Source organism: Carex rostrata, chromosome 28, assembly GCF_964058835.1.
Source record: "Carex rostrata chromosome 28, lpCarRost1.2, whole genome shotgun sequence".
Taxonomy (NCBI): domain Eukaryota; kingdom Viridiplantae; phylum Streptophyta; class Magnoliopsida; order Poales; family Cyperaceae; genus Carex; species Carex rostrata.
The window spans coordinates 1,352,463-1,380,156 of record NC_135945.1 but is presented as its reverse complement, the minus strand read 5'-3'; the positions used below and the strand labels follow the sequence as shown (position 1 = coordinate 1,380,156).

General features: G+C 33.2%; 2 protein-coding genes and 2 long non-coding RNA genes across 4 annotated transcripts; 3 read left to right on the top strand and 1 right to left on the bottom strand.

Annotated features, from left to right (window-relative positions):
• The first annotated feature begins 5,977 nt into the window (after window positions 1-5,977).
• LOC144545482 (BTB/POZ and MATH domain-containing protein 1-like) lies at window positions 5,978-7,257 on the top strand. Its single transcript, XM_078294050.1, has 3 exons — window positions 5,978-6,012; window positions 6,459-6,665; window positions 7,002-7,257. Exons 1-3 carry the CDS (start codon window positions 5,978-5,980, stop codon window positions 7,255-7,257), a joined length of 498 nt encoding a protein of 165 aa, XP_078150176.1.
• Window positions 7,258-15,128: 7,871 nt separating this feature from the next.
• Window positions 15,129-15,754, bottom strand: LOC144545481 (uncharacterized). Its single transcript, XM_078294049.1, has one exon. The coding sequence runs from the start codon at window positions 15,729-15,731 to the stop codon at window positions 15,129-15,131; it is 603 nt and encodes a 200-aa protein (XP_078150175.1). The 5' UTR covers window positions 15,732-15,754.
• Window positions 15,755-22,689: 6,935 nt separating this feature from the next.
• LOC144545951 (uncharacterized) lies at window positions 22,690-23,532 on the top strand. Its single transcript, XR_013508647.1, has 2 exons — window positions 22,690-22,899; window positions 23,019-23,532. It is a non-coding gene; the product is annotated as an uncharacterized LOC144545951 (long non-coding RNA).
• Window positions 23,533-26,567: 3,035 nt separating this feature from the next.
• LOC144545982 (uncharacterized) lies at window positions 26,568-26,979 on the top strand. The gene is made up of 3 exons (XR_013508655.1): window positions 26,568-26,672; window positions 26,762-26,835; window positions 26,926-26,979. It is a non-coding gene; the product is annotated as an uncharacterized LOC144545982 (long non-coding RNA).
• The last annotated feature ends 715 nt before the right edge of the window (window positions 26,980-27,694 follow it).

The window sequence follows — 27,694 nt, the reverse complement described above, 5'->3', positions numbered from 1 at the left end:
TTTTAGATTTGTGTCTAGAATTATTGCCAGATGATACTGTTCAGATGAAACAAAAATTTCTATCTGTCTGTGTCAGTGTGAAGAGACAAAAAAGAGTAAAAATCTATCGTATCCTTTCTTCTCCTCTCCTCTTTCGCTGACCCGTATAATTCTACTATTTTATTATAAAAAAAAAATTGGTATTAACACTTTGGTGTACCCTAAAAAGTTGGGATTTAATTAATTTTGACAAAGATGTTCTTATTAACAAATTGGCCAATCAACATGTCAATCATATGTTAATTTGGTACAATACCACAAAAGAGGAGACAAAGTCCACAAAACAAAATTCATGATTAAAGTGTACAAAAAAAAAATCATGAATTTTTATATAAAAACACATCTCCTAACTCAAAATTGTTGAAAATTTATGAAATTCACAAAATTCAAAATTATGATTGGTGCCTCGTGGTTTGGGGGTACCCCTAGCAATTAGACTGGGCTATCTGGGTACAGTTTGGGTAAACAAACTAGCTCTAACATGGTGGGACCCACAGATCAGCCTCTACATGTGTTTTTTTGCTGATGTTCAAAGATAGCTGAACTTGTTTCATTTAGTTTAAACCCCATGCACCAAGCTATCAATGGCTCGGTGTATCAAGAACCCAGTTTACCCAAACCCGGAGCCAGAATTAAAACTCAGCGCTGAGAGCATCTACATCCCTGAAACTCTTGGAGTTTCTAATCTGATGTGGCAGTTGCTAAACCAGTTTCAGGGATGCAGATGAGTTTCTTATTTAGCAACTTTGCTCCAAAGTTTCTTAATAAGAAACCGTTTATAAACTCTGACGTGGCCAAATAATTGGTTGAAATTCTTTTCTCTTGTAATTTATTTGCTGATGTGGCAATTAAGAAACTCTAATCTTAGTTTCAGGGATGTGGGAGTTTAGAAACTTTCAGAGACAAAATTTCTAAAAATTAGTTAACAGTTATTTAGAAACTCCAAGAGTTTCACGGATGTAGATGCTCTGAGCGCGCTCTAACCCCTTCAACCCGCATGCTCCAGGCGTTTATTGTGCCGTGTTCAAGCCCTTATGAGTCTCATCGAACACCAGGTTCAACCAAGATAAATTAAAAAGATAAAACGCGATATGTCGTGTTTCTGAGAAACTGACGATGGACCCCCCCCCCTCCACGTCAGCTCGCTCTTCCTTTCTTCCTCCTCTCTCTTGCGTTTTGGCTGAGATTGAAACTCAAATTCCGAACTAAATACTAAAGCTTTCTGCAAGCTCTTATCTGAGACCGTTAGAGGCCTTCACCCTCTCCTCTTTGTCTAAATCATTACAGATAAGATCCTCTCACAAACTCTAATTGCAATCGAGAAGAAGAAGGAAATTGAAATGAGAACTCGAGCTCTATACCAAAATGGACACCGGGAAATGGTAATAAATAACCCAACTATTACATTTTGACACTACACATTATATATGTGTTATATATAAATCTCTACTATTTGTAATAGCACTCCACAATTGAGCTCAATAAGCCGTGTCGGCACATCTAGTACTAGAGTACACCACTTCGAGATACGCAACTACTCACTTACTAAAGGTTGTGATCCGCACAGGTATCCATTCTACAACCTTCACAGTAGGAGAACATGACTGGAGAATCAGCTGCTACCTAGATGGGGACAAACAGGAGAGCTCAGATTACATATCAGTCTTCCTCCTGTACTGTCCTAAACTCGACGGAAAAACAAGAGTCAAGTTTACCATATCTCTTTTAGACCATGCTATAGGAGCAGTGCAACACAGGCCAGATTATACATGATATCTCCATATTTGATCTATTGTTCCGACCAATTCTTGTATCAAAATCTGCGTTTTAAACCACCAAATCGCGTATTTTACATTAAATATCCATAGAATGTGGTACTGCTGCGATTTCATTCTTATTTTGCAGAAAACGGGCAAAATCAGGGAAGTTACTAAATTCTGAGACATCTGATGCGACCCTCATCACATCTGACGCGACCCTCATCACATCTGACGCGACCCTCATCACATCTGACGCGACCCTCATCAGAGTCGATGCGACCCTCATCAAACCTGATGCAGGTCGCATCGCGAGCTTCCAGAGCAGACAGCAAAGGCCCAATTAAGGCCCAGAATTGAAGCACTCGTTTTGAAATGTCTATAAATAGACCACCCCTGCTACCAGGGAGGGAGTTCCGAATTTGAAGATTCAAATCCTCAAGAATTGGAGTGTTGATCAAGAAAGAAGAGAGAGATTGGAGATCGCTTGGAGAAGAAGAGGAGATTGCAAGATCCTCTCCAATCCACCTTGGATCTTCGAGCTTCATCATGATCTCTTCTCTTCTCCTCTCTTTTATGCTTTCTTTCACCATGCTTGAGTAGATCTTTAGTTCCTAGGGTTAGGATGTAGTCTCTAAACTTTGTCTTTGAGTTGCATGTTGTTTTGATCTAAGTTTGAACTTGTGTGATTCTTTGTTTGAGTATTCATTGATTGCTTGATTTTGATTGCTTGATTGATTCTTGATTGTCTACTGTTAGATGTCTATATCATCTCTTCTAGTAATTTGGCCTTGATGTTTCTTGCAATTGTGATTGAGTATTTGAAGTAGATCTAAGATCAATAGTAGCCGAGAGGTGAACTTTCCATTATCGAAAGGTTGTGGATACTTCTAGCAAACCAGACAATCAATTTAGGTCAGATACCAGTAGGTGAGAGCTACAGGTTGAAGCCTCGCACAAGAAATCAACTTAGATACGAACACATGTCAGCTCTGCTCGAGGGCCATGCGACCCGCATCAGAGATGATGCGAGTCGCATCAAACGGGTCGCATCAGAGATGATGCGAGTCGGATGATAGGTCCAGAGAGGGCAAAGTTTGGGATGAAACCTGAAACCCTGGGAGCGCCTTTTATCATTGTTCAAAACCAAAACCTTTAATTGCTTTCATTTACTGTTAATTGAACTGTCACTCGAAATTAGGAAATATAAACAAATCAAACCCAACTTTTCACACTTCTAGTACTTAGCTCGGATAAGTGGTGATTTAGAATAGAAAAGAACCGTCCCTGTGGATCGATACCTGATTTTACTATACGAGCAGGGCTGTGCACTTACAGTCTTAATCGAGAGTAACTCAAGGTTTTAAAAGGTACAATTAATCATTGTACTGAAACTTTGTAGCATACTTTTGTAAGCGAACAATACATCAGTAAATTTATTCAGCTCCTTTTCCAAAGAATTAGGTTGGAAGAAATTTATCGCGAGGAATGTTTTGGAGGCATCATCGTATCTAGGGGTGTCAATGGTACCTTTTTAGCCGTTTACCCGACCCATATCGTATTCGATAAGCCGGGTATGGGTAAGATTTTTTTTTCGTTAGCTTATTGGGTATGAGTATGGGTAAAAAAATAATTTTGTTAATCAAATGGATAAGGGTATGGGTAATGACTATTTCGTACCCGTTACCCTATAGGGTAACTATAAAATTTACATATATATATAGGTTGTGGCTAATTTGCTACCGGCAGCATTTCTGCCGGCGGTGCTGCCACTGTTTTTTCTATTTTTTGATGTTCAAACGACAAATCTAAACCGTTAGATGTTTAATCTATATTATAATCTACTTGGAGACCAAATTTTACATTTTTTTGAAATTTTTTTACTATTTATTAAGTTGGTTTGAAAACCGCTGATTTCAATGCTGCAGAAATTTACTGAAATCAGCGATTTTCAAACCAGCTTAATAAATAGTAAAAAAATTCCAAAATATGTAAAATTTGGTCTCCAAGTAGATTATAATATAGAATAAACATCTAACGGTTTAGATTTGTCATTTGAACATCAAAAAAATAGAAAAAACAGTGGCAGCACCTCCGGCTAAAATGCTGCCGGCAGCAAATTAGCCGGACCCTATATATAATTCAATTTCCAACCCACTTAAATATATATATTCGTGTTTTTGAATTTTTTTCATTTATAAAAAAACAATTTAGTTGGAACTGATTGCACATTCATTTTTATTTTTTTTAGTAAAAATACAATTACATATTGTGAAATGAATGAGTTTTTGATATTTAATTTGTAAAATATAATAAAACTAATAATTATATTAGTATTATCCGTTATCACCCGCTACCGTTTCGTTACCCGATAATATTAACGGGTAAGGGTATGGTAGGGTAAGGTAAAATTTTAACGGGTATGGGTAGGGTATGGATAAAGTCAATTTTAATGGGTATGGGTATGAAAATGCCTCCACCCAACCCGTACCGTACCCCATTGACACCCCTAATCGTATCTGAGAAACAATACTCTTACCATAATTTGTAACGTTACCATCATAGGAGAACCCCAGATATACGATTCTAGAAACGTTAATGGTCGAAGTTTTCCTGCTCAAAGAAACCTTGTTAGCTCAGATGGCTTTGTTCTAACCTGGTGCGCTCTTTACCTTCCAATGCAATTTTTCTCTTTTAAGCTAGTCCAGCTACATATTTATTTGTATTATGACACTAGTGGAAAATATGGAATCAGGATCGGTTATATACGCATATTAGTATCGGTTAAACAACCGATCCTGATGAAGGCGACACTGATACTACAATAATCTGGATCGGTTAAACAACCGATCCAGATAGAAACTATCAGCATCGGTTGTTTATAAACAACCGATGCTGATACTATTTTTTTTTTTTTTTTTTTTGTTGGTTCTGCAAAATTGCAATATTATTCTTTTAGGATTTATGGTACCCAAAGAATTGAAACCGGATTGATTTGATAAAACATAATACCATCTCATGTAATTTCAATCCAAAACTAAACTAGCCGAATTGATTTAAATGAAACCGAATTGATTTGAAACCGAATTGAATTGATTTGATAATTTGAAATTACTTAAACTAGCAAAACTAATCTAGCAAATTTACCTAAACTGAGAGGCGAGCGGACTGAGAGGAGAGGGCTGAGCACCGAGCACCGAGCGAGTGAGTGGATTTATTGCGCCGAGCACACTTGCGTTGAGCACCGAGCACTCTTTTTATTGAGCCAATCGGACTGAGAGGAGACGGCAAGATGGAGGGAGAGGAGGAGACTGGCGGCTAGAGGAGACAAGGAGTTGAGAGAGTTGTAATTTTGAATAATGGAGAAACGCAAGGAGAGAAGGGATGAGCTCGGAAAAATAAAAACCTAAAATGGACTATCTGGAACGGTTGTTTATAAACAACCGATGCTGATACTATTTTTTTTTTTTTAAAAGTTGGTTCTGCAAAAAAAAAAAAAAAAAAAAAAGTATCAGCATCGGTTGTTTATAAACAACCGATCCTGATACTATTATTAATATTTTTTTTTTTTTGCAGAACCATCTTTGAAAAAAAAAAAGTATCAGGATCGGTTCCTAGTTAAGAACCGATCCAGATAGTATCTGGATCGGTTCTAAGCTAAGAACCGATCCTAATTATCAAGTATTAGGATCGGTTCTTAGCTTAGAACCGATCCAGATACTATCTGGATCGGTTCTTAACTAGGAACCGATTCAATTAGTTCACGTGTTGTGTTTTCATTAGCTTTTAGTATCGGTTTTATTGATAAAACCGATTCAGATAGGTATTAGTATCGGTTAGTTCATACATCCGATCCAAATAGGCCGATCCTGATTTCAGTTTTTCCACTAGTGTGAGGGTGGTTCAATTACCTCATGCCATTCATGCATGCCCGTTTGGACCTCGCAACTTTTGTCTTCGTTTTTAAAGTCAAAATAGTAGATCTGATTCGCTCAACATGATATCTATATTAAAATATGCTTGGTGAGAAAATTTTATATTTTTGGAAAGGCATGAGGCCATTTGAACCCTCCTCTTGTATTATATATGAATATAAAAGTTTCTATTTTCTATTCATTTGATACTGGTAAATGATAAGAAGAAGGTTTTAAATCTCTGTTTTGTATATATCGAATAAGAAGATGACATGCCTATTAATAGGCGACTTGATTACAAGGTAAGCTATAAGAAATGGTAAGCATGAGCTGTCAATTAAACAAATACAAAAGGAAACTTTTATTCTTGATTGAGAAGAAATATTCGTCTCAGGTCTTCTAAAGTGTTTGATTAAAATGGAGAAGTCCAGCACTTGCTATTAGAATATGATGCATGCTACGAAGAGTACCTGTACTAAAATAAATCTCCAAATTATGCCTCACTGTAGTTGGATAATGGACCTATTACTACTATTAGGAAATCAGCTACCCATAAGAAACGATTTGATACAAATAGTTAACTGAATTTTTATCAAGAAAACCAAAGTTAATTGCATGGTATTTCCCGATTTTGTGTCTCTTCATGTATTGCATAATATGACCCATTTTGCATTTAATGTCTTATTTTGTCATGCATATCATGTATTAATAACACAACTAAAATATCTCTTTCTACTATTTGTAATAGCCCTCCACAATTGAGCTCAGTAAGCTGTGTTGACACATCTAATGGAGTTCACCACTTCGAGATACACAACTACTCACTCACCAAAGGTCGTGGATTTGGCACAAATATCCTTTCCAAAACCTTCACAGTAGGAGAACATGACTGGAGAATCAAGTGCTACCTAGATGGGGACATCGAGACGAGCTCAGATTACATATCAGTCTTCCTGTCCTAAATCAGACGAAAAAGCAAGAGTTAAGTTTAGCCTATTTCTTCTAGTCCACTCTACAGGAGGAGAGCAACACAGGCTGGATTATACATCAGTAAATTTTGGAAGAAATTTATCAGGAGGAATGTTTTGGAAGCATCATCGTATTTGAGAAACGATAGTCTTACCATAATTTGTAATGTTACCATTATAGGAGAACCCCAGACATACGATTCTAGAGTTCCCCTAATAGTTAAACCCTCCATTTTATATAAGCAACTAGGCACTCTCATGTCTGTTGAAAAGGGAGCTGACATAAATTTTGAGGTTGATGGTTAATGTTATCCTGTTCATAGAAGCGTGGTAGCAGCTAGCTCACCTGTATTCCGCGCACATATTTCGAGTATGTTCAAAGAGGTTAAAGAGCCGTCGATCAAGATTACAGATATTGAGACTCCGGTTTTTGAGGCCCTACTTTTGTATATTTATACTGACAATCTGCCAGAAATTGAAACACTTACTGATACAGGGATGGCTCAGCATCTTTTGGTAGCAGCTGATCGATTTGCACTGGTGAAGTTGAAGAGAAGCTGTGTGAGGGACTTGATGTGAGAAATGTGTGCACCGCACTTGCTCTAGCTGATCAACACAGTTAAGTACCTTAAAAAGTGCTTGTTATCTTTCGTCTCCTAAAGCCTTGGTATCTTCCATGGCAACCAACGGATTTATCCATTTGATAAAAAGTTGCTCGAGTATTGCGAAAGAGATATTTAACAAGATTAATGTTTCTGAATTAAAGTGAACAGATCATTTAGAATTTAAGGGATTGTATCAAATTATATTTGTTCTTTGCCGCTTTGGGTTGTGGGGCTTACTTCCTAACCTTTGTGTGAGTAGTGACTAGTGTTATAGGTTGTTGGTCAGCCGGAAGGTTGCTTTGATTATATTATTGTCATAATCTTGATCTAGGTACCTTGTAAGTCCATTTTAAAGGTTCAATAGGTCGTTTCCAAATCTATTTTGTATGGGATACTACTTGAGTTTTGTAATGTTTTAGTTAAGATTTTGGGCTCAGTCCTTCTATTTATTTATTAGTTGTTTTCTGTCTCTAGTTTGTTGTTATTTTTATTCAGTTTCTTACTATTAGGCTATTTTAGTTTAATTCTAGTTAAGTTAATTTCTTGAATCATATGTAGGTTTAATCTAATTTCAAGTCATGAAATATGACACTTATATAAGTATACAGCTACAAAGAATAAATGGAGTATGTAGGACTTCTATATGTTTCAATTTATAAGATTGCTACTCAATTATGGCAAAAGTAACTCAAATTTTGAGTTTAGATCTGGGCCGTTGAATCTGCTTTGGCACGAATAATAAAAAAAGGCATGTACCTTTCATATTAGATCGAATTGGTTCTGGTTCTGATTGGACGGTTCGGATCTAAACTAAAAATTTGAGTTACTTCAGAGGATCCTATCCCAACAAAATGTTAGGTAGTTAACTCAAAATATGATAATACTAACAACATATAAGCATGTCAGAAAAGATGTGGTCTCATTCCTCACTGAGCAAAATTCACATATTTTGAGGTAATTCAAAATTTGAGTTTGATTGTAAAGAATTCGGACCGTTTCATTATAATTGTTGCAAACTTAAGAGCTGTTTCCTTTTCATTAATTTGTCTCGTGAATTTTAAAATTGATCCAAATTTTTCAATTATTATAGTTTAAATAGATTTAAAATTTTGAGTTAGCTAATAAGAGAATACTCGTTCAACTGAGCGAACGATGTAAAAGCCCAATGCAACAAACAATGTACAAAAAAATTCAAAGAGAAAAAAATGAAAGGAACAAAATTATCGTACATCAGGATATATCTGGCCCAAAAGAGGCCCATTAAAGCCCAAAAACAATTAAGGTAGTATAATATTTCTCGTTGTTCTTGAATTACATTTTGTCTCTCTACAAACCATTGTGCTCCACATTGCATCCAAATGAACTTAGCTTGAACTTCGATCAATTTGAAATTAAGAATTACCACTGGATATTTGGTCTTAATTTAGAGTTTGACAACAATCATGAAAATTAGAACTCGATATTAGGCCTTAATTTATAATTCGCATAAGCAGAACAGAACTCGAAAATTTAAATTAGAAGAACTGAAACGTAAAATATATAATGTGTGATTGTTGAAAATTGAAGTCAAATATTCACAGTCACAAAATAGAATTCTCACTTTTAAGTAACAAGTACACATTTATCATTTTATGATGGGACGAAGTATATAAGAAATAAATAAAAATTAATTAAATTTTAATAGATATGATTAAAAAAATTAGAAGAAAACCCTCTAAATCGCTGTAGATCTGGGATTTTTTTAGAAACCATAAATAAAAAAATAAATTTTACCAAACCAACTTATTTGCTTTGGTTTTTACAAAAATCATATGAACCGAGAAGCCATTTCAGTCTCTTTTTTTGGGACCGAATTGTTATTTCGGTCTCATCCGTTTTCACATATTTTGAAAAAAAAAAATACGTTGAAAATTGTAAAAATATATGGGGCTGAATTGCCATTTCGGTCCCACAAAAAAAAATCGGGACTGAAATGGCATTTTAGGTCTTATGTTTTTTGTAAAAAACAAATAATTATGTTGGTTTCATAAATTTTTTTTTCTAATTATGGCTTATTAAAAAAAATTCGTAGATCTGCTATGCACATAAATAAATTTGCAATGCATCTCTTTTTTTGAATTCCATCCAAGATTCCAAGTTAATGTTTTGATTGGAGCCTACGAACTGTACCAAATTTCAAAAATTGAAAAATTTATGGGGATCCGTAAAAGTCAAATTTGCACGATCTCTTTCCACTTGTCGACTAGACTTATATTATATTATCAAAATAATATTCAATTAATTAGCACGATCTTTCCATTTGTCGAATAAAATTATTTACCAAATTAATTAGTTCAGTCAAAACAAATTAATATTCAATAGTGAGATAAAAATAGACTTAAGTCAACTATCTTTAAATATTAATAAATAACGAGATTCCAAACTTAAAATTTCAATCAATAGTGGTCGGTTCAGTTTGATATATTTAACACAACCCCATTATTGTGATTGAGTAAACTAGATTTAAAAAAATAATATAAATCCCTTAAAAGTGGAGTATGAATATGTTGTTATTCTTTTGGAATAATAGAAACCTACCTTTTCTCATTCAATTATTTAAATTTTTTCATGCACGAATCTCGATAAAAGTCAACTATTTGATGAGAAAAAACAGGTTCTTGTTATTCCAAAAGAATAACAGCCGATTTATTTGTCTGTAAGTATCAATCTTACCTGTGTCAATAATTAACTATATAAAATTTTTAATTTTGTACATTGAGTGAGATTATGGTAATATGCATATTATGAATCGATCTGTGTTATGAATCAATGTCTCTATTTTAAAAGTTAAAAAAGCCAAATCGAATTTCATATATTTTTTTTTCAGTGATTAGACAACAAGCCAAACCGGATCGGGGTTAGGCAGGTGTCGGGTTTGGACAGGTATAGTGGAAAAACCAGCCCAAACCCTTGCTAGATCTGACTCTAGAATTAGTCCAGTCCGGTCCTGAAGTCTAGCAAGAATCAGGTCAGTCCGAGTCAGATCCCGATCCGGGTTTAGACCCGAGGGGTTTTTTCAGTACACTATTATTTTGAATAACATCCTGTCATGTATGTTTGTTTGATGGACAAAGCCAACAACAATTATATTTAATTTTGTATAATAATTGTCTGAATTGAAAATGAAACACTTTTCACCAAAAAAAGAAAAATTCACTCCAATCATAGACAGGAGCATATCCCATTAAACACAAAGAAAGATATATAAATTCTGATGCAATAACCGTCGGTCAGCATCTTACCATACGCTATTCTCCATGAAATGTGTATCAGAAAATCCTGCCACATACTGACATACCTAATTGACAACCCTAACCAGAGTTTAGAGCCAAAGAAGCACAGCAACAACTGACATCACAAGTTGTGCGCAGCGCAGAGAGAAGACAAGTTCCTTCAAGTGGAAACCAGAAAACCAGAATACCAGAAAGCGACATATGTTGCCATTGCTGAGCACAAAGCAATAAAACGACATGCACTGGTAAAAAGTGCACCCCTTGTTTACCTAATTCGCATCCTCTGAGATATCTCAAGCTTTGCGTGACTTTCTGGAATCTCTCAACCGTTTAAATAGTTTTATACGAATCTCAAAGCAAAAATAATACTGGCCCCCTTCGCTATCCCCGAATAGGCACCGGACACATCGGTCACGCAAAAATTGAGATATCTCAGAGGATACGCACTCCTTTTTCTACCAGCTGATACTCAAGTGCTTTTAACATTTTGCTATTAAACTATACAGTTTAGACTTTAGAGTAGGTAATGCGCCTCACGAGCTACAGTGTTTTGCTTTCTTTTCATTTGTCATTGATTTTTTTTTTTGGGAAGAGCATGAGCCATAGAATAGGTATGCACACTTTGCCAGGCCTTTTAATATCTCTACTTTATACCAATCCTTGTCCTTTTAGCCATATCTTGTTCTGTTATCTAATCTATTGCATGTGTATGCATGCAATTATATCTGTTACAAAAGAACGTCTATTTTATATTGTTTTATTTGTTGTTGGAGTAGAACTAGGGTGTTCTTAAGCTTACCAAAATGTTTGGTGAGCTTAGTTCTAAAATTTATCAAATCGGTTTCAAATAATGAATTCGAACTGTTAGAACTCACCTACCTTACGAGTGATGTGTCTACATTTGAAATTTTGAATTAATTTAGTATAAAGTCAATAGGTCAAAATTAGAAGGTTAATAAATTAATTTTAGTGCATTCATTTTTTGAACATTTTTTGACCGCTTGACTTTATACTAAATTAATTCGAATGTTTAAAATTTTCACATGCAGACGCATCACTCGTAAGGTAGGTGGATTTCAACGGTTCGAATTCGTCATTTAAAACCGATTTGATGATTTTTGGAGTGAAGCTCACCAAACAATTTGGTGAGATTAAGAACACCCTAGTTCGATTCTATTCTTGTTGTTGCGCCAAATTGCTAAATAAGTTGAGGAGGGTTAAAATGCATCATATTTTTGTGCTCCTAATGTGCACCATCTCCTCATATCTTTATATTCAAAGTTCAAATAGTCGATTCGAACCTCCAACGTGTTCTTCGTATTAAAATGTGCTTGGAGACCAAATTTTACATTTTTTGAAATTTTTTTACTATTTTTTCAGAATTTTTGATTAAACTAAACAACATCAAAAATTCTGAAAAAAATAGTAAAGTTTTTTCAAAAATGTAAAATTTGGTCTCCAAGCACATTTTAATATGAAAAAACACGTTGGAAGGTTCAAATCGACTATTTGAACTTTGAAAATGAAGATATGAGAGAAGGGTGCACGTTAGGAGCACAAAAGGAACAGTGCATTTTAACCCTTTTCAAATAAGTTTCGCATTTGTCAATTGTAACATTTAATTTATTTTCACTCATTTTGGTAGATCAAATTGGTGTTTTGTATGAGATTAAGGTGGAAGCTTTAAATCACCTTTGATATATATGGTGTGTTTGGATGTTGCAGCAAGAATGGTGATTTTTTTTCTAGAATTAGTGCTAACTCATGTTTTGAGTCGGTTAGCGAGAACGATGCTAACTCAGAGAATAACGCTATTCTTTGTGTGATCCAAATAGAAAATATATAGCAGAAAAAAATATTGCACTAATCCAGAACAACGTTATTTTCTCTGTATCCAAACTCACCCATAATAAAATTTAGACCATTTTGCTTGTTATAATATACTATTGTGTCATTGTTAATATTATGAACAACAAACATATTTTTATGACAAAATATTTTTACTACATTATCAGCCATTATTCTGTGTTAAGAACTTTTTACTCAACAAAATATTTTTACTATGTACAAAAGCAAAAGTTGTATTTATTTTTGCATCATGATCAAGAATAATTTATTAATATACAATGTTCAAACATAGAATTGTTCTCACATAAAAATATTAGAATCCAACAATTTGTAGCTTTACACAACAATTTTATTTAAGAAAATATATAAGAACTACGTAAAAAATATCTAAAGCAATAATTGGTTTTATAAAAGAATAACAATATGGATCGATTCATAATTAGAGCTTAATTAAAATATAAGTTAAATTTAGCATTTCTTATTCCAAATTCCTTAAATTATAAATTTAAAAAAAGTATTAATATCTTTTAGCATGTATAATATTGTTTCAGCTTTTATGAAAGTAGGAGTCCAATATTCTACTTTTACCTTTATTGTTAGATGACAATAATAGTACAACTTTGCAATTACTTTAAGATAACAGAGCTAATGGACTCTCCTTTTCAAGCTTCCAAGCCTTGAACTTTCCTTGTCTTTTAAATTTTTGAATTCACAGACCGTGTATTTGACCAACCTTTTTATTAGGCCCACATAAACCACCACATGACAGCCCTTCCTAAGTTCCAACTGCTTCTGCATAGAACATTATCACAAAATGTTTTCTAATTACTTCACTCATCCTCTCTATTGTATGGATACAAGTACAGATATCTTATCAGATACGATATATATACGGTAAATCGATGATACCTAAAATTTAAAATAATAAGAATATCATACGTCTATTATATATATTATTTTTTATTATATTATATATTGTATTTAGATAATCATAACTTAAATCAAATTTACACAGTTTTAAAAACTTAACCTAAGTACAAATTAAATACCATAGTTACGAAAATCTATTACTAACAATATTCTAGTAGTGATTAAAGATTTTGATGCTCAACAGGACTTTCCAAGTTCGAATCAAGAAATCGACAGAAACAAAAAATGCACATTTGCACCGATGTATGCACGGTTTATGGGCGCAACTCATGTGCGCTTGTCTCCGGCCATATTGGTGCATTTCAACAAGTATTTGGTGACTGTATCATAAGGTTAAGAATATGTCAACTCATCCGATACACCGGCTAGCGTCTGTTACGTATCGTGGTTGTATCATACTTGTATCAGTATTCGATACGTATCCGATATGAGTAAAGAGTCTATTGTGGAGTATAGAGTAACATAGCTTTCTTGTATCTCATTTGATAGATTTTTTTATTTTTTTGAAAAAGAAATAAATACTTTATGATTAACATGAAAGGAAATACACGAATGTAGGTGCGGTTTCTCATTTGCACAGTTAGTCAAAAAGTCTGATGCAAGCGCAAAGTAAGTTCAATGTGTTTTGGATCTACTTTTAAGTTTGATGGTCATCACGAGATCCGTTCGATACGCTTTTAAATTTGTGCGTACAAATCTTAAAATATCAGATAACTCTGGTACGTACCGGATTCAAAAGTAAGTGCAAAGTTTATTTGACATACGCTTTGGATGTCAGATGACCTTAGAGGTACACTGATATTCCAAGAATCTCAAGAAAAAATGTCATCGAAAAAATATGTAGTTTATACCATCGAAAAATTATCATATCTGTCTTGTACTTTAAAACATATTTGTTTCTTGTCTAAAATTAAGGAATTCAGATCCAGTGAAGTAACTTAAAGATTGAGTTTTAAATTAAGACTGTCCGATTTGAATATGAGATAATTTATTCAAAGTGAAGTGCACACATCCCGAGAGATGAATTCAAATCTCGAAGCAATCTCAAGCGACAGATTCGAATCGGACGGTCCCGATCTAAAACCCAAAGATTGGGCTACTTTAGGGGATCCGGACCCAAAATTAAGAAGCTGCTTTGTTGAAGGCTTGAAGCCCAAAAAAAGTACAATACAATAAATTAAAAACACAAATAAAATAGAGGATAATTCCAAGATTCTAAATAGGGTTCTGTGCCTCCTAGAAACATCCCCTGTTTGTCTCAAAAATAAACAATTCACTAATAAGAACTTAAAAAGAAATTTGTTAATGTACACCAATGGTAATAATTCTCTTAATTGACTTATATTAAATCCAACATTTTGTCCCATCCCTACTTAGAAATTACAAAGTTAATATGGAATTTTAGTTATTCTATTGCAAATGAAATAAAACTAAAGTTCATTTATAAAGTACAACAATAGATTGGTCACATGAATCATAACAACAAATTAGATAATCATGAATAGAATCATGAGAGTGGGAATAAAATAGTGAGTGTATACACATTCCAAAAAATTAAATTAATAAAAAAAAACAACCAATTAGAGCAGAAGGCTAATCAAAATCAAACTTCCATTAATAATCTATTCTAAAGAGAATGTATTAATTATATTATTAGCAATTAGCTCTAATATCTCCCTCTTAAAAGCACTAACAAGAAATTTTTTAACAAGTATACATTCAACATCAACATAAAAAGTAAACAAGAACAAGAACAATATATTAGCACTAAAGGTAAAATCTTTTCTCAAATTAATCACCAAGAAGGCGAGAAACAATGAGTGTTAGACGAGAACGAATACGACGAAGTCTGGTTCACGTCATTCGTACAAACCGACTCATGATGCCATTGTCGAACCGGTGGCAACTTCTTCATAAATCCAAGTGGCGGTGACCATTCTTCCTCCTCTCCAAAATGCGAAGGAGAAGTACCTGGGGTCTCAAATGGAGTACTACTCTCATGATGAACCTCACCTTGAACACCGTCATAAACTGGGTTTGAAATACAAACAAACCTCTCGCTACCCGACAATGAACAGACAGAAACTGGGGAAGAAGATGTCGGTTTGATCGGTGGAGCAGCGGCGGCTTCGAGCTTGGGCACGGTTAGAAGGAAGGAAGTAGGAGCTTGTAAAACACCATGAGCGTAGAAAGAAGGAAATGTGTTTGGTTTCGAAATTTGTTGTGATTTTGGATCTGGAGATTCCAAGTCGAGTTTTTGATTCGGGTTATGCTTTCGGGTTTTGACAAGGGAGGTTACGAAATCGACCAAGAGGAGGAGGAAGAGAATGAGGAAAAGAGCAAAGATTAGTGCCACTGTGATCATTGCTCCAAGTGCAAGCTTTGTCATGCTCCCCATTTTTGGGAGGAGAAGAGATTGAGAGAGAGAGAGAGGTGATGGGAACTTGGGAAGAAGGGTAAACGGGGTTTGGCGGGAAGGTTTCTGTTTCTGGGGAAAAGAATGCGAGGTGATAGGAATCGTTGGATGCTTTTTGGGTGCACCTGTTTAGGGATTTTATGATGCATTTGCTATACAACATTTGTGTGCTTGTTGATGATGAATTGGGTAAATTTTATATGCGAGTACATAATAATAAATTGAAAAATGATAAATAATCCATGAGATTAAAAGTTTGTCGAATCAGTCTTTGGTCTTTGCAATAATATTTTTTATGTATATTAAATAGTTTGATAACTTAACCTCCTATATTAATTAAAAAAAAATATGTCTGCGAATCTAGTTATAATTAATGTATAATTCGAGTGCAATGATGAATTGGGTAAATTTTGTATGTCATTATATAATGATAAATTTAAAATTTAGAAATAATTTGATGAGATTTTAAGTTTGTGAATTGAGGATGATATATGTACGATTCGAGAATATTTAATTAGTTCTCTTTAAGTTCATATAAGTAGATTAAAATTCTGATGTTTCAAGAAAAAAAAAACTTAATTATGTGAATATTTAAGGATCAATTTGGAAATAATTATAATCTTTGAAAAACTAGAGAATAGTCTGAAAAAAAATTGAGACAAATTTCGAAAATTCATTTGATTTATTCTTGCAAAGAAGTGTTCAATTTTTTTTTTGGTCCCATGTAGGGTCAGGTAGGGCTGAAAACGGATCCGATAGTGGTAAAATTATAACCATATTTTTTTTTTCGGATAAATATATAAATTGAATTTTGGAAAGATACATTTCGATACAGATAGGATATTGGATGTTCGTAAATATATATTAACCTATATGGTATATATTTATTATTCAGATATGTATAATTAAAATTTAAAGCCATATATGTACCACTATCTGTACGGATATTCGGATATCAAATATCCATGTCTAATTTTTGAATACAAATTCAGATTTTATCGAATAATATCCAACCTGTTTTCACCTCTAGTGACATGTCTGATTTCGGATCTAATTGAGGATGTGTAATTATGGATCATGGTCACGGATAGAATTAGCCAAAGGTCAGTTCAAGTCAAATTTTAATTTGTCGAGTCGTTTCACTTCAGATCTGGTTGAGTTTGACACTGTTTGACTTTAAAAAAGATATATAATCGAATCGAAATTCGGAAATTGGATCATACGAGTTGGACAAATCCTTCGGGTCAGATCAGGTTTTAGCACCTCTAGAAATGGGCCGTGCTTCATATATCAGATATGGGCCTTTATGGGCCGTGCTTCATATATCAGATTTGGACGAAGATTCCATGAGATACAAAATTAATTGTGTTTATACAAGAGAAGGGCCTAGCTTTTAATTCCGAAATTTTTAAAAATACCATTTTCGGAAAATTAATAAATCAAAACACCCTTTTCGAAATTTTTTATTAAAAACAGCATGGCCGCTTCTGTGGGAAGCGGCCACATACAATCGGGCCGCTTTGGAGGGCAGCGGCCACTGGAAAACACAAATTTTCTGAATTTTTCCTTTTTTTTTTTTTTTTTTTGAAAACAGAAATTTTTTTATTATTTTTATTTTTTGTATTAAAATATTAGAAATGTTGAATATATTTCTTTGAATATAGATGGAATGCAATATAATTTGATTTATTAGAAAGACTGCAACAAATAACCCGGATTAATATTTTTTAGGCCGGATTTTTCGCGGCTGTAAGAAAAATTAATATATTTCTTTATGTGTTATTGGAAAAAAAATAAAAATGTTTAGATTCTGAGTTATTGATCCCGGTTCAAAAGTCACTTCTAGGTAATCCAGAAAATATTATGATCCTTCTAGTACATTTAATTTATAAAAAGTTGTATCTATTTTTGAAAAAAAATAAAAACTTTAATTTATTTAATGATTGTTTTTAAAAAATAATTCTCAAAATAGATATAATTTTTTATAAATTAAATGTATTAGAAAGATCACAATATTTTCTGAATTATCTAGAAGTGACTTTTGAAGCGGGATCAATAACTCAGAATCTAAACATTTTTATTTTTTTCCAATAACACATAAAGAAATATATTAATTTTTCTTACAGCCGCGAAAAATCCGGCCTGAAAAATATTAATCCGGGTTATTTGTTGCAGTCTTTCTAATAAATCAAATTATATTGCATTCCATCTATATTCAAAGAAATATATTCAACATTTCTAATATTTTAATACAAAAAATAAAAATAATAAAAAAATTTCTGTTTTAAAAAAAAAAAAAAAAAAAAGGAAAAATTCAGAAAATTTGTGTTTTCCAGTGGCCGCTGCCCTCCAAAGCGGCCCGATTGTATGTGGCCGCTTCCCACAGAAGCGGCCATGCTGTTTTTAATAAAAAATTTCGAAAATGGTGTTTTGATTTATTAATTTTCCGAAAATGGTATTTTTAAAAATTTCGGCTTTTAATTAGCACGAGTCACCGCAAAGAGAGAAATGCTCGACCTTCATAGGTAGGGGGTGTCAATGGTACCTTTTTAGCCGTTTATCCGACCCGTATCGTATTCGATAAGGCGGGTATGGGTAAGAATTTTTTTTCGTTAGCTTATTGGGTATGGGTATGGGTAAGAATTTTTTTTCGTTAAATAAATGGGTAACGGTATGGGTAATGACTATTTCGTACCCGTTACCCTATAGGGTAATTATAAAATTCAAATATATATTCAATTCAATTTTCAACTCACTTAAATGTATACTCAATTCAATTTTCAACCCACTTAAATGTATATTCGTGTTTTTGAATTTTTATTCTTTATACAAAATAATTTAGTTGGAATTGATTGCACATTTATTTTATTTTTTATTAGAAATACAATTATATATGTGTTAAAATGAATGAGTTTTTGATGTTTAATTTGTAAAATACAATAAAACTAATTATTATACTAGTATTATCCGTTATTCACCCGCTACCGTTTCGTTACCCGATAATATTAACGGGTAAGGGTAGGGTAGGGTAAGATCAATTTTTAATGGGTATGGGTAGGGTATGGGTAAGGTCAATTATAATGGGTATGGGTATGAAAATGTCTCCACCCGACCCGTACCGTACCCATTGACACCCCTATTCATAGGTAAGTGTCGCTATAAATTTCTGAGATATTATTATGGAATCCATTAACTCTATTATTGAATCAATGTTCAACATTTCTATCCTTGTAAGTTGTAACTACGTGAAAGTTTTATGAATTAATATTGAAGTATTATATTGTTATTGATATTTTGTTATGTTTTAGAACAAAAGATATATGATGGGGTTTATATAGTGTCTAGATCTATTGTACCGTTGGTACTTTACTAATTGTAAGAAAGATAAAAGTTACTTTTTCCTATTTTACATAATTTCTAATTTATTCTCTAATTATTTCTTATTCTTAATACTCCTTCTCAAGTTAATAGATACCAGTTAATCCTAGCTTGCCTGTTTTTTCTTTAAATGCTTTCAAAATGAGATATTTCGTGAAGATCGATATCTACTAATTGATATTGACTTTTCACGTAAGGAGCTTTGATTTCTTTTGCTGAAACTTTTTCTCTTATGAAATGATAATGCACTTCAATATGCATTGTTCTTTCATAAAACAACGCTTTCAAAGCAACATGCCTTTCCGCATTGTTATCACAAAACATTTACATTGGTCCATGAATAGTGAAATTCAATTCCTTGAACAATTATTTAATCGACGTAAGTTCGCTTGCGGTGTATGCCATGGTATGTTATTCCATTTCCGTACTCGATTGTGCCATAACATTTTGCTTCTTTTCCATGTGACTAAGTTTCTGTTTACAAACGTGCAATATTATAGACGATTATTTATTTTCTATCAAAGCTTATGGCCTAGTCTCCATCGAAATAACCACACACAACATTACATTTATTATTTTTCATCCATATACCATTTCCGGGTGATTTATTTAAATATCTCAAAATTCTACCAATTGCATCAAAATGCGGGTTTCTTGATAAATGCATAAATTTACTAATTTGACTTACTAAAATGATATGTCCAGCCTAGTTATTATTAGGTTTATTAATTTTCCCACATGTCACTCGAATTGATTTATATTTTCCAGTGGTTCTCCATCTTCAGAATTTAATTTATAATTACTATCTATGCATGGGTGTTGAGAACGGTTTGGACTCTACTTTTCTCGTTTCCTTTAAAAGGTCCAAGGTACATTTTCTTTGTGAAGTGAATAGTCTCTTGGTTGAATGAATTATTTCAATTCCTAAAAAATAATTAAGTTTACATGGTCTTTCATTTCAAAATTTTCTTTTAAGTATCTTTTAACGTTGTTATGTTTTTCATAATTGTTTCTGGTTTTAATTATGTCATTGACATATACAAAAAACAATTGTAATATCATTGTTTTCATGTTTTGAGAATACTGTTCTATTAGATTGGCTTACTTTAAAATCACAATAAATTAAATATTGAGATAGTTTTCTATATTATGTTCTTGATGATTGTTTTAAGTCCATAAATAATTTTTTTTAACCTATAAGGTTTGTATTTTTTTTTCTTTTCATGATCCATGGTAAGTTCATATAAACTTCTTCCTTGAGTATTTCTTGAAGAAACTTATTTTTATCATTCATTTGATGTAAATTTCAACCATTATTTCCTAGTTATAGAAAGTAAAATTTTTATGGTATTCATTTGTACTACTGAAGCAAAGATCTCTTTGTAATAAGTACCGTAAGTTTGGGTATATCTTTTGACCACTAACCGAGTTTTATATCTTTCTATGAATCTATCGCTTTAGTATTTTATTTTATGAACCCATTTGTATCCTACTGTTTTTTTTATTTTATGGTAATGGTTGAATATTCCATATAACAATTTTTTTAATACTTGAAGTTCTTCTTTCATAGACGGATTACATTTCGGGTGGTCTAATTTTAAAACATTTACAAATTTCAGATGGGTTATGGCGGATCGGGGCGGATTATTAAGGTTGAGTGAAACTTATTTCTAAAGTGGTCCAATTTTAAATCAGTTGCAAATTTGTGATGGGTCGGGTCGGATTGGGAGAGAGATATTTTTAGTTGAGTGAAATTTATTACTTCTAATGTGGCATTAGATTGGCATCATCATGTTTTGATCGGGTCGGATTCATTTGACTCTTGAAATATTGTAAGGTAACAGATAGGATTGTATTAGGTCAACTTTCGGATCGTTCAATTTTGAAGAAAAATGTTCTGGTCTTGATTTGGTCTGCATTCGACTCAGCTAGACTTTTTTAAGAAGTCGAGTCGAATCAAATTTGGATCTGTTAGTCGGAACATATATATTTTGTTAGGTCTCAGAGAATGATTGTACCAATGGCATGATCCGGCTTCAGGCACTACAACAAAGTAAATACTTTTTGAGAGAGAAAAAATACATTTACGACGGTCGTCCGTCGCAAAAAGAAAAAACTAAATAATGAGAGTAGTCCGTCACAAAAAGTCACTTTTTTATCCTCGCGAAAAGTGTCTCATTCTTGCTGTGAGGTCTCAGATATATATGGACCGTGCACGAGCCTAGCTATACATCCAATGGATTTTATTAGGACCACGATTCCATGAGGTTCAAAATTGTATTTATACCAGAGAAGGGCCTAGCTTTTATCAGGGTGCAGATCTTAACAGGTCAGAGTTTAATTCGTGCACGATAAAGAGGTGAGAGAAATTTTCTTTTATACCATACTGTCCCCTATCAGAAAAGCAAATTAATAAAGCTGAAAATTTTTAATTATAAAGGAAGATAATCATCGGTACAAATAAGGGAAATAAATAATGAAACTAAAAGTAGATATGTCTTTTATTTTAGTTGACATATTAGTAAATACCTTTATTTCTTTTAAATAAGTTTTGATCATCAACATTCTTTCATATTATTTCAAATTCTCAAGTTCCAACTTAACAAAGATAATTCAAAATGTTTTGTTACTTTTATTTTTGAACTTATCTCACAATCATGGAGCATCTATCGTGACTATTATTCTCTTTGACAACTATCACAAGAAGATATCGAAAATGTTGACCATATGACCTGATTTAGAATACCACCAAAACAAAATATAAAAAAGACGCAAGTCATGCGTCAGCAATCAAGTCTCTCAAGTCAATGAATCGATGAATGAAAATAAAAACTTTTAGTGACATTTTAGAATAATGTTATTAGTATGCTTAATTTTAATATTTTTATTTTATTTTCTGAAGTATTTAGTTATATTGTAAGAATAATAATAAATTGTATGTCAGACATCCTATCCGAATTTATATATATGTTCTTAAAATAAAGTTTTTAGGAGTAATGAATTTTATTTTATGTTGTATAGTTTTCACATAATTTTTAATTTTCTATCATTTATGTTATGTTTATTAATTACTCTTGCTGTGCTGCATTATTTGTTAATTAATTTGTGAGGACAGTATAGCACTTGTCCATTTCTATTCTGAATATCGTTTATTAGTGAAACATTGCATAAAATAATTTTTAGAGGACAAAATAATTAATTATTTCTTCTAACGATCCAAGTAAAAAAATGATATCTTTTAACCTTTTAGAAACAGAAGTATGAGATTTTTCAACATTCCTATTTGGGGGACATGCATATTAAAATTGTTGTTACTTTCCTAATTTCAAAGATTAGAACACATTAATTTTATTTTCTGAGAGAGGACAGTATGGCCCAAAAAGAAAATTTCTCTCACCTTTGCCCTGCATGAATTAAATTCTAATCTGTTAAAACCTGCACCCCTTTTTTTTTCTTGAAGGTTGGCTGAAAGCCAACATATATTAATCAAGAAAAAGTTATATACAGAAATGTAAATTATTTACATAATCCTGCCATATTTAGAATTATCTCTAACCAGCAGAGATGAGGTGAGACGACTACGAGGCCGTAAAATCATAACTGAATCTGACTTTGCTGAACTCGACTACTTACCTCTTGTTATATATCAAAGAGACATTGAGATTACATCCGGTGGTTCCGCTAATCCCACGGGTGTGTCAAGAGACATCTAACATCTTTGGCCATGAAATTTCCAAGGGGACTGCTGTTGTTGTAAATATGTGGGCTATTGGTATATATCTTTTTAAATTGACTGATACTATTTAAACATTAATTGTAAAATACGTCAGAATAAAACAGTAATCAATATGTACAGCCTGCTCATCAATGATTTTTCTTGTGCACTGGCAGGAAGGGACTCAAAGTACTGGGAAGATGCAGAGGAGTTCAAGCCAGAGCGGTATTTGGTGAACAGTGACAGTGCAGATTCGAAAGAAATGGATATTGGATTCTTTCCATTCGGTGCTGGGTGTAGGAATTGTCCGGGTAAATCCTTTAGTTAAGTATTTGTTCAACTGACAATGGCAAACCTTCTGTATCATTTCAATTGGGAGCTTCCTTTTGGGTTGAAGCCTCAAGAACTGGACATGACCGTGACTAGAGGAGTAACTACAAAAAGGAAGTCTCCTCTTTTGTTGTGTGCAGTGCCTCATAGTAGGGGTTGAATCACCGCAGATGTGCTTTCTCTGCTTGCATCAACTTGAATTTTATATTGGCTATTTATGTTGGCTATTTGAATCTATGTTATCCTAGGAAGTTAAGGGTTCGAGTGAGAAACCTTATTTTAACTTGTATGTTTTGGTAAGAATAAGTGTCTTTAATTCTGATGTTTGGAATGCATGTGTAATATTTATATTTTGATGGATGTTATGCGTAACATACGGTGATCAAAAGCTTGCTAGATCAGCTTTGCCTCAATTAAGTACATGTTTTGATCCACATTCCACAACATCATCGAAAATCCTATCTCCCTAACCCAGACGAACTCCATTTCAACCCTTCCACAAAATGTGAGTACTACTACAGAAAAACACTTTACCATCGATTCAAATTATAATTCGTCATCAGTTGCTGAATCGATTTCTATCGCATGTATACACATATGCCATCAACTCAATATTGATGGCGTAAGTACTTAGAGCATCTACAACGCAGATTGTTTTTGAATTGCTTAGTCCGACGTGTTAATTGCTAATAGAATTGTTGGAATGCACGACACTTCCTAAATAAGCAAATTTGCTTTAAAAGCAAACGCTTTCTAAAGACTACGCTGGCAAAATCCTATATTTTTATTGGCTACTGTCTCAATCACTCTCTCTCTCTTCCCATCAAATTCGAAACCCCTCTCTCTTCCCCATCAATTCAGAACCCAGAAGAACGAAAAAAAAAAGCCTTTTCTCCGATCAGATGTCTCATGTTTCTGGCCATCTTACGTCGTACCGATACCTTCTCTCAGTTCGCCTTTTTATTCTCTACATTTTGAAATCTCAATTGCTCATATTTTTTTTACTCTATCTCCATCAAAAACCTCTCTGTATATCTCTCTCTCTCTTTGAGTGTGCGCGTGAATAAGGAATGATGCGAAATGAGAAAGGAAATACTTGTGTGTGTGTGTGTGTCTCTGGCATAGACTTTGTTGATTGATGCTTCCATCGAAATCTCAGTAAAACAACTATATTGTATTTTTTTTCAGTTCCCGTAAAATTGTTGTTTAATGTAATCTTTATTTTGTTCTATTAATTTGTGATTTGAACTTAATTCTAATCATACTAAAGCATGGATGGACTGCTAAATTATCCTTTGCTAAAAGATTTTAGTTTCAAATCAACAACTTTTAATGCAAAGTTGCTAATAGTGGTGTAAGAAGGATTCGTGACAGAGGCTTGAGTGTTTGACCTTTTGTATTGATCTCCATTAGAAAATTGGAAGTGAGAGAAAGGAGAAGAGTAGAGAGTAGAGACAAAAATAAGAGGAATTGGGAAATCGACGGTAGTGAGAAAGATAGAGGGAGATGCTGGGATGGAGATGGAGTGCTCTAATGGAAGAAAGATAGAGGGAATTTTGCTTTGCTGATGGTGGATTGGGAGAGATGCATGAGAGCGTGCTCCTCTGATAAAGAAGATAGAGGGCAACGAAAGGAAATACAGAAATATCGCTGTTGAGTTGAAAAAAAAGTTAAAAAGCAATTGCTGGGTTGGAGGGGTTAAGAAATTATGAACCCTTTAATTGCTAAATTCAATGACGTGACTGTTTAACAATTAATTCTAATTGCTGGATTGGAGATGCTCTTATGTCGTTGGTTCGAACATCCGACAGACAGTGTTGACTATCCAATGCCATTTCTTGCATTTTGCAACCGATGACAAATGTTATTAACAATGTCTATTAGATTTATCAACCGATGGAAAAAGTGTCTTACACCATCTGTTTTGTTTGAGTTAGCATTTGGCAGGTCTTAGTTTGCCTTATGTTATTAGTTTCTAGCCATTCTTGATTTATGTATATGAGTGTGTATTTATATATATATATAGAGTACGGCTAACGCGCTTCCTCTAGCATATGGGCCGAAATGCTTCCGGTGGAAATTTAAAATTTCAAAATCCAAAAAGTCGATCTGAACCGTTCATCTTCTTCTTCATATTAATATCTGCTTGGAGACCAAATTTTACATTTTTCTGAAATTTTTTACTATTTATTAAGCCATTTTGAAAATCGCTGATCCAACGGTGGCTTACCAAACAGTAAAAATCAGAAGCTACCGTTGGATCAGCGATTTTCAAAATGGCTTAATAAATAGTAAAAAATTTCAGAAAAATGTAAAATTTGGTCTCCAAGCAGATATTAATATGGAGAAGAAGATGAACGGTTCAGATCGACTTTTTGGATTTTAAAATTTCAAATTTCCACCGGAAGCATTTCGGCCCATATGCTAGAGGAAGCGCGTTAGCCGTACTATATATATATATATATATATATATATATATATATATAGGAATATGCTAGCATGCTACGCATAACATAGCTCCCCTCCGTGCAGCGGCTCAATATTCGACTTTTTAAAATCCTAACGGTCGATCCGAACCGTTCATCTTGTTCTCCATATTGAAAATTGCTGATTGATTTTTTTTTTCATAAAATATTCATTAGTTTCTAAATCTGAGACGTTGAAAGTATGGCTCCAGTGTCCACTCCTTATTTTATTTAAAAGATATGTTTCCTTTTTTAACACTTGACCCGTAGGCTTTTAATTATATTAGAAATAGTTATTATAGTCACTATATTTATATATGTTGTCACTAGTACAAAAAACCCCTTCACCGACCCTTAATCACTGACTGTTTTAAGCAAAGCATCAGTGTTGCTCATACTACACTGACTCTTTTATTAAATAATAGTCAGTGTTGCAGTTCAACACTGACGCTTTAAAAACAGTCAGTGTTTGTTATCAACACTGACAGTTTTTCAAAAAACAGTCAGTGTTGAGTACCAACACTGACTCTTTTTCAAGCATCAGTGTTGGTACTCAACACTGACGCTTAAAAAAGAGTCAGTGTTGGTACTCAACACTGACCCTTTTTAAAAAAAGTCAGTGTTGAGTACCAACACTGACTCTTTTTAAAAAGGGTCAGTGTTGGTTCTCAACACTAACTATTTTTTGAAAAACCGTCAGTGTTGATAATTTAGTGTAAGAATTCAGTTTAAAGTATGAGATTCATCGTTTATCTATCTAAATAGATCCATATCTTATCCCGAACCTCTATTTGACCTCAATACCACTGGTAACCATTTCTAACCATTTCTGAAATTCTGAAATTCTTTGGAAAAGAAAGAAATTGCAAAAAGCCCCCCCCTAATTTTTTATTTTTTTTATTTTGCAAATTCAGTTGAACCAAATACCAACATAAAATCTCTCTTATATGTCAAGATGAGGAATACATGCGCATCTTTTATGAACAAAAGATACAAGAAGTTTGTAAGGCCTTTCAATTCCCCATTAAAATTCAGGTACGCTATGCTTCCCTTTCACTTTCAATTTATATCCTTTCATGGATCATATTGCATAAATTAAACTAATTATGTGTTTCTTGTTGTAGGCCACTTCATTAATATATTTCAAGAGGTTCTACTTGCAGTGGTCGGTCATGCAACATCACCCTAAAAGTATCATGTAAGCTAATATATGGTTTTTTATTTAATTTTGTTTTGTTTAATTGTTTATTTGGTTGAGGTAATGAAATGTGATCTTAAAATGGTATAGGTTAACTTGCATATATGCATCATGTAAAGTAGAAGAGAATCATGTATCGGCATTCATAGCTAAAGACTTGCTTAATTTTTCTTACCACAGAGCTTAGATTTTGATCTTATAGTTTATGCTCTGTATCGATCAATCAATGGCTTTGTTCAGGACTTGGAAGTGAGCCCTCTTTCTTTCTCTTCTCTTTTCTTGTGTAAATTGTGTTGTCTTTCTTTTGAATTCCTTTTTTTTATTTTGTAGGAATCTGGTGAAATAAGAAATGGTGAACTCGACAACTGTGCAGGTATTTCTCTCCTTCCTTTTATATGACAATTGTTTTTCCAAAAGTACATAATGTATATGCATATGTACCAAGTGTGTATATCTTGAAGGGCGAAGAATTTACATATTACAACTTTGTAATATGTTAGAATTGACATTGAGATTACTATTGTTAGCTAGTTATCTGATTACGTGGTATGCTGGAAAGAATGAAAGAAGCAAAAAGAAGAAAAAGATATATATATATATATATATATATATTCTTTTACTTTTCTTTTTCTTTTCTTTTTCTTTATGAAATTATCATAATCAATGGAAGTTCTCTTTATAGAAATTTCATGAGACAGCTATACAAGAGGCAAACAAAATAATGCTAACAGATGCACCTCTCCTATTCCCACCTGGACAGGTATATATTTTAACTGGTCAGGATTATGAAATATGTTTATATGAATTGTCAGTAGTGTGTATATATTTTTCCAGTACTGTTGCTTTTGCGGAATAGTGA

What these genes read in the sequence shown, in the direction of transcription:
- LOC144545482 (XM_078294050.1), top strand. Translation starts at nt 5,978, where the DNA reads ATGACATGCCTATTAATAGGCGACTTGATTACAAG. An exon ending in ATAGGCGACTTGATTACAAG is followed by an intron (nt 6,013 to 6,458) that starts GTAAGCTATAAG and finishes TATTTGTAATAG; the next exon opens with CCCTCCACAATTGAGCTCAG. An exon ending in GATTACATATCAGTCTTCCT is followed by an intron (nt 6,666 to 7,001) that starts GTCCTAAATCAG and finishes TCCTGTTCATAG; the next exon opens with AAGCGTGGTAGCAGCTAGCT.
- LOC144545481 (XM_078294049.1), bottom strand. Translation starts at nt 15,731, where the DNA reads ATGGGGAGCATGACAAAGCTTGCACTTGGAGCAATGATCACAGTGGCA.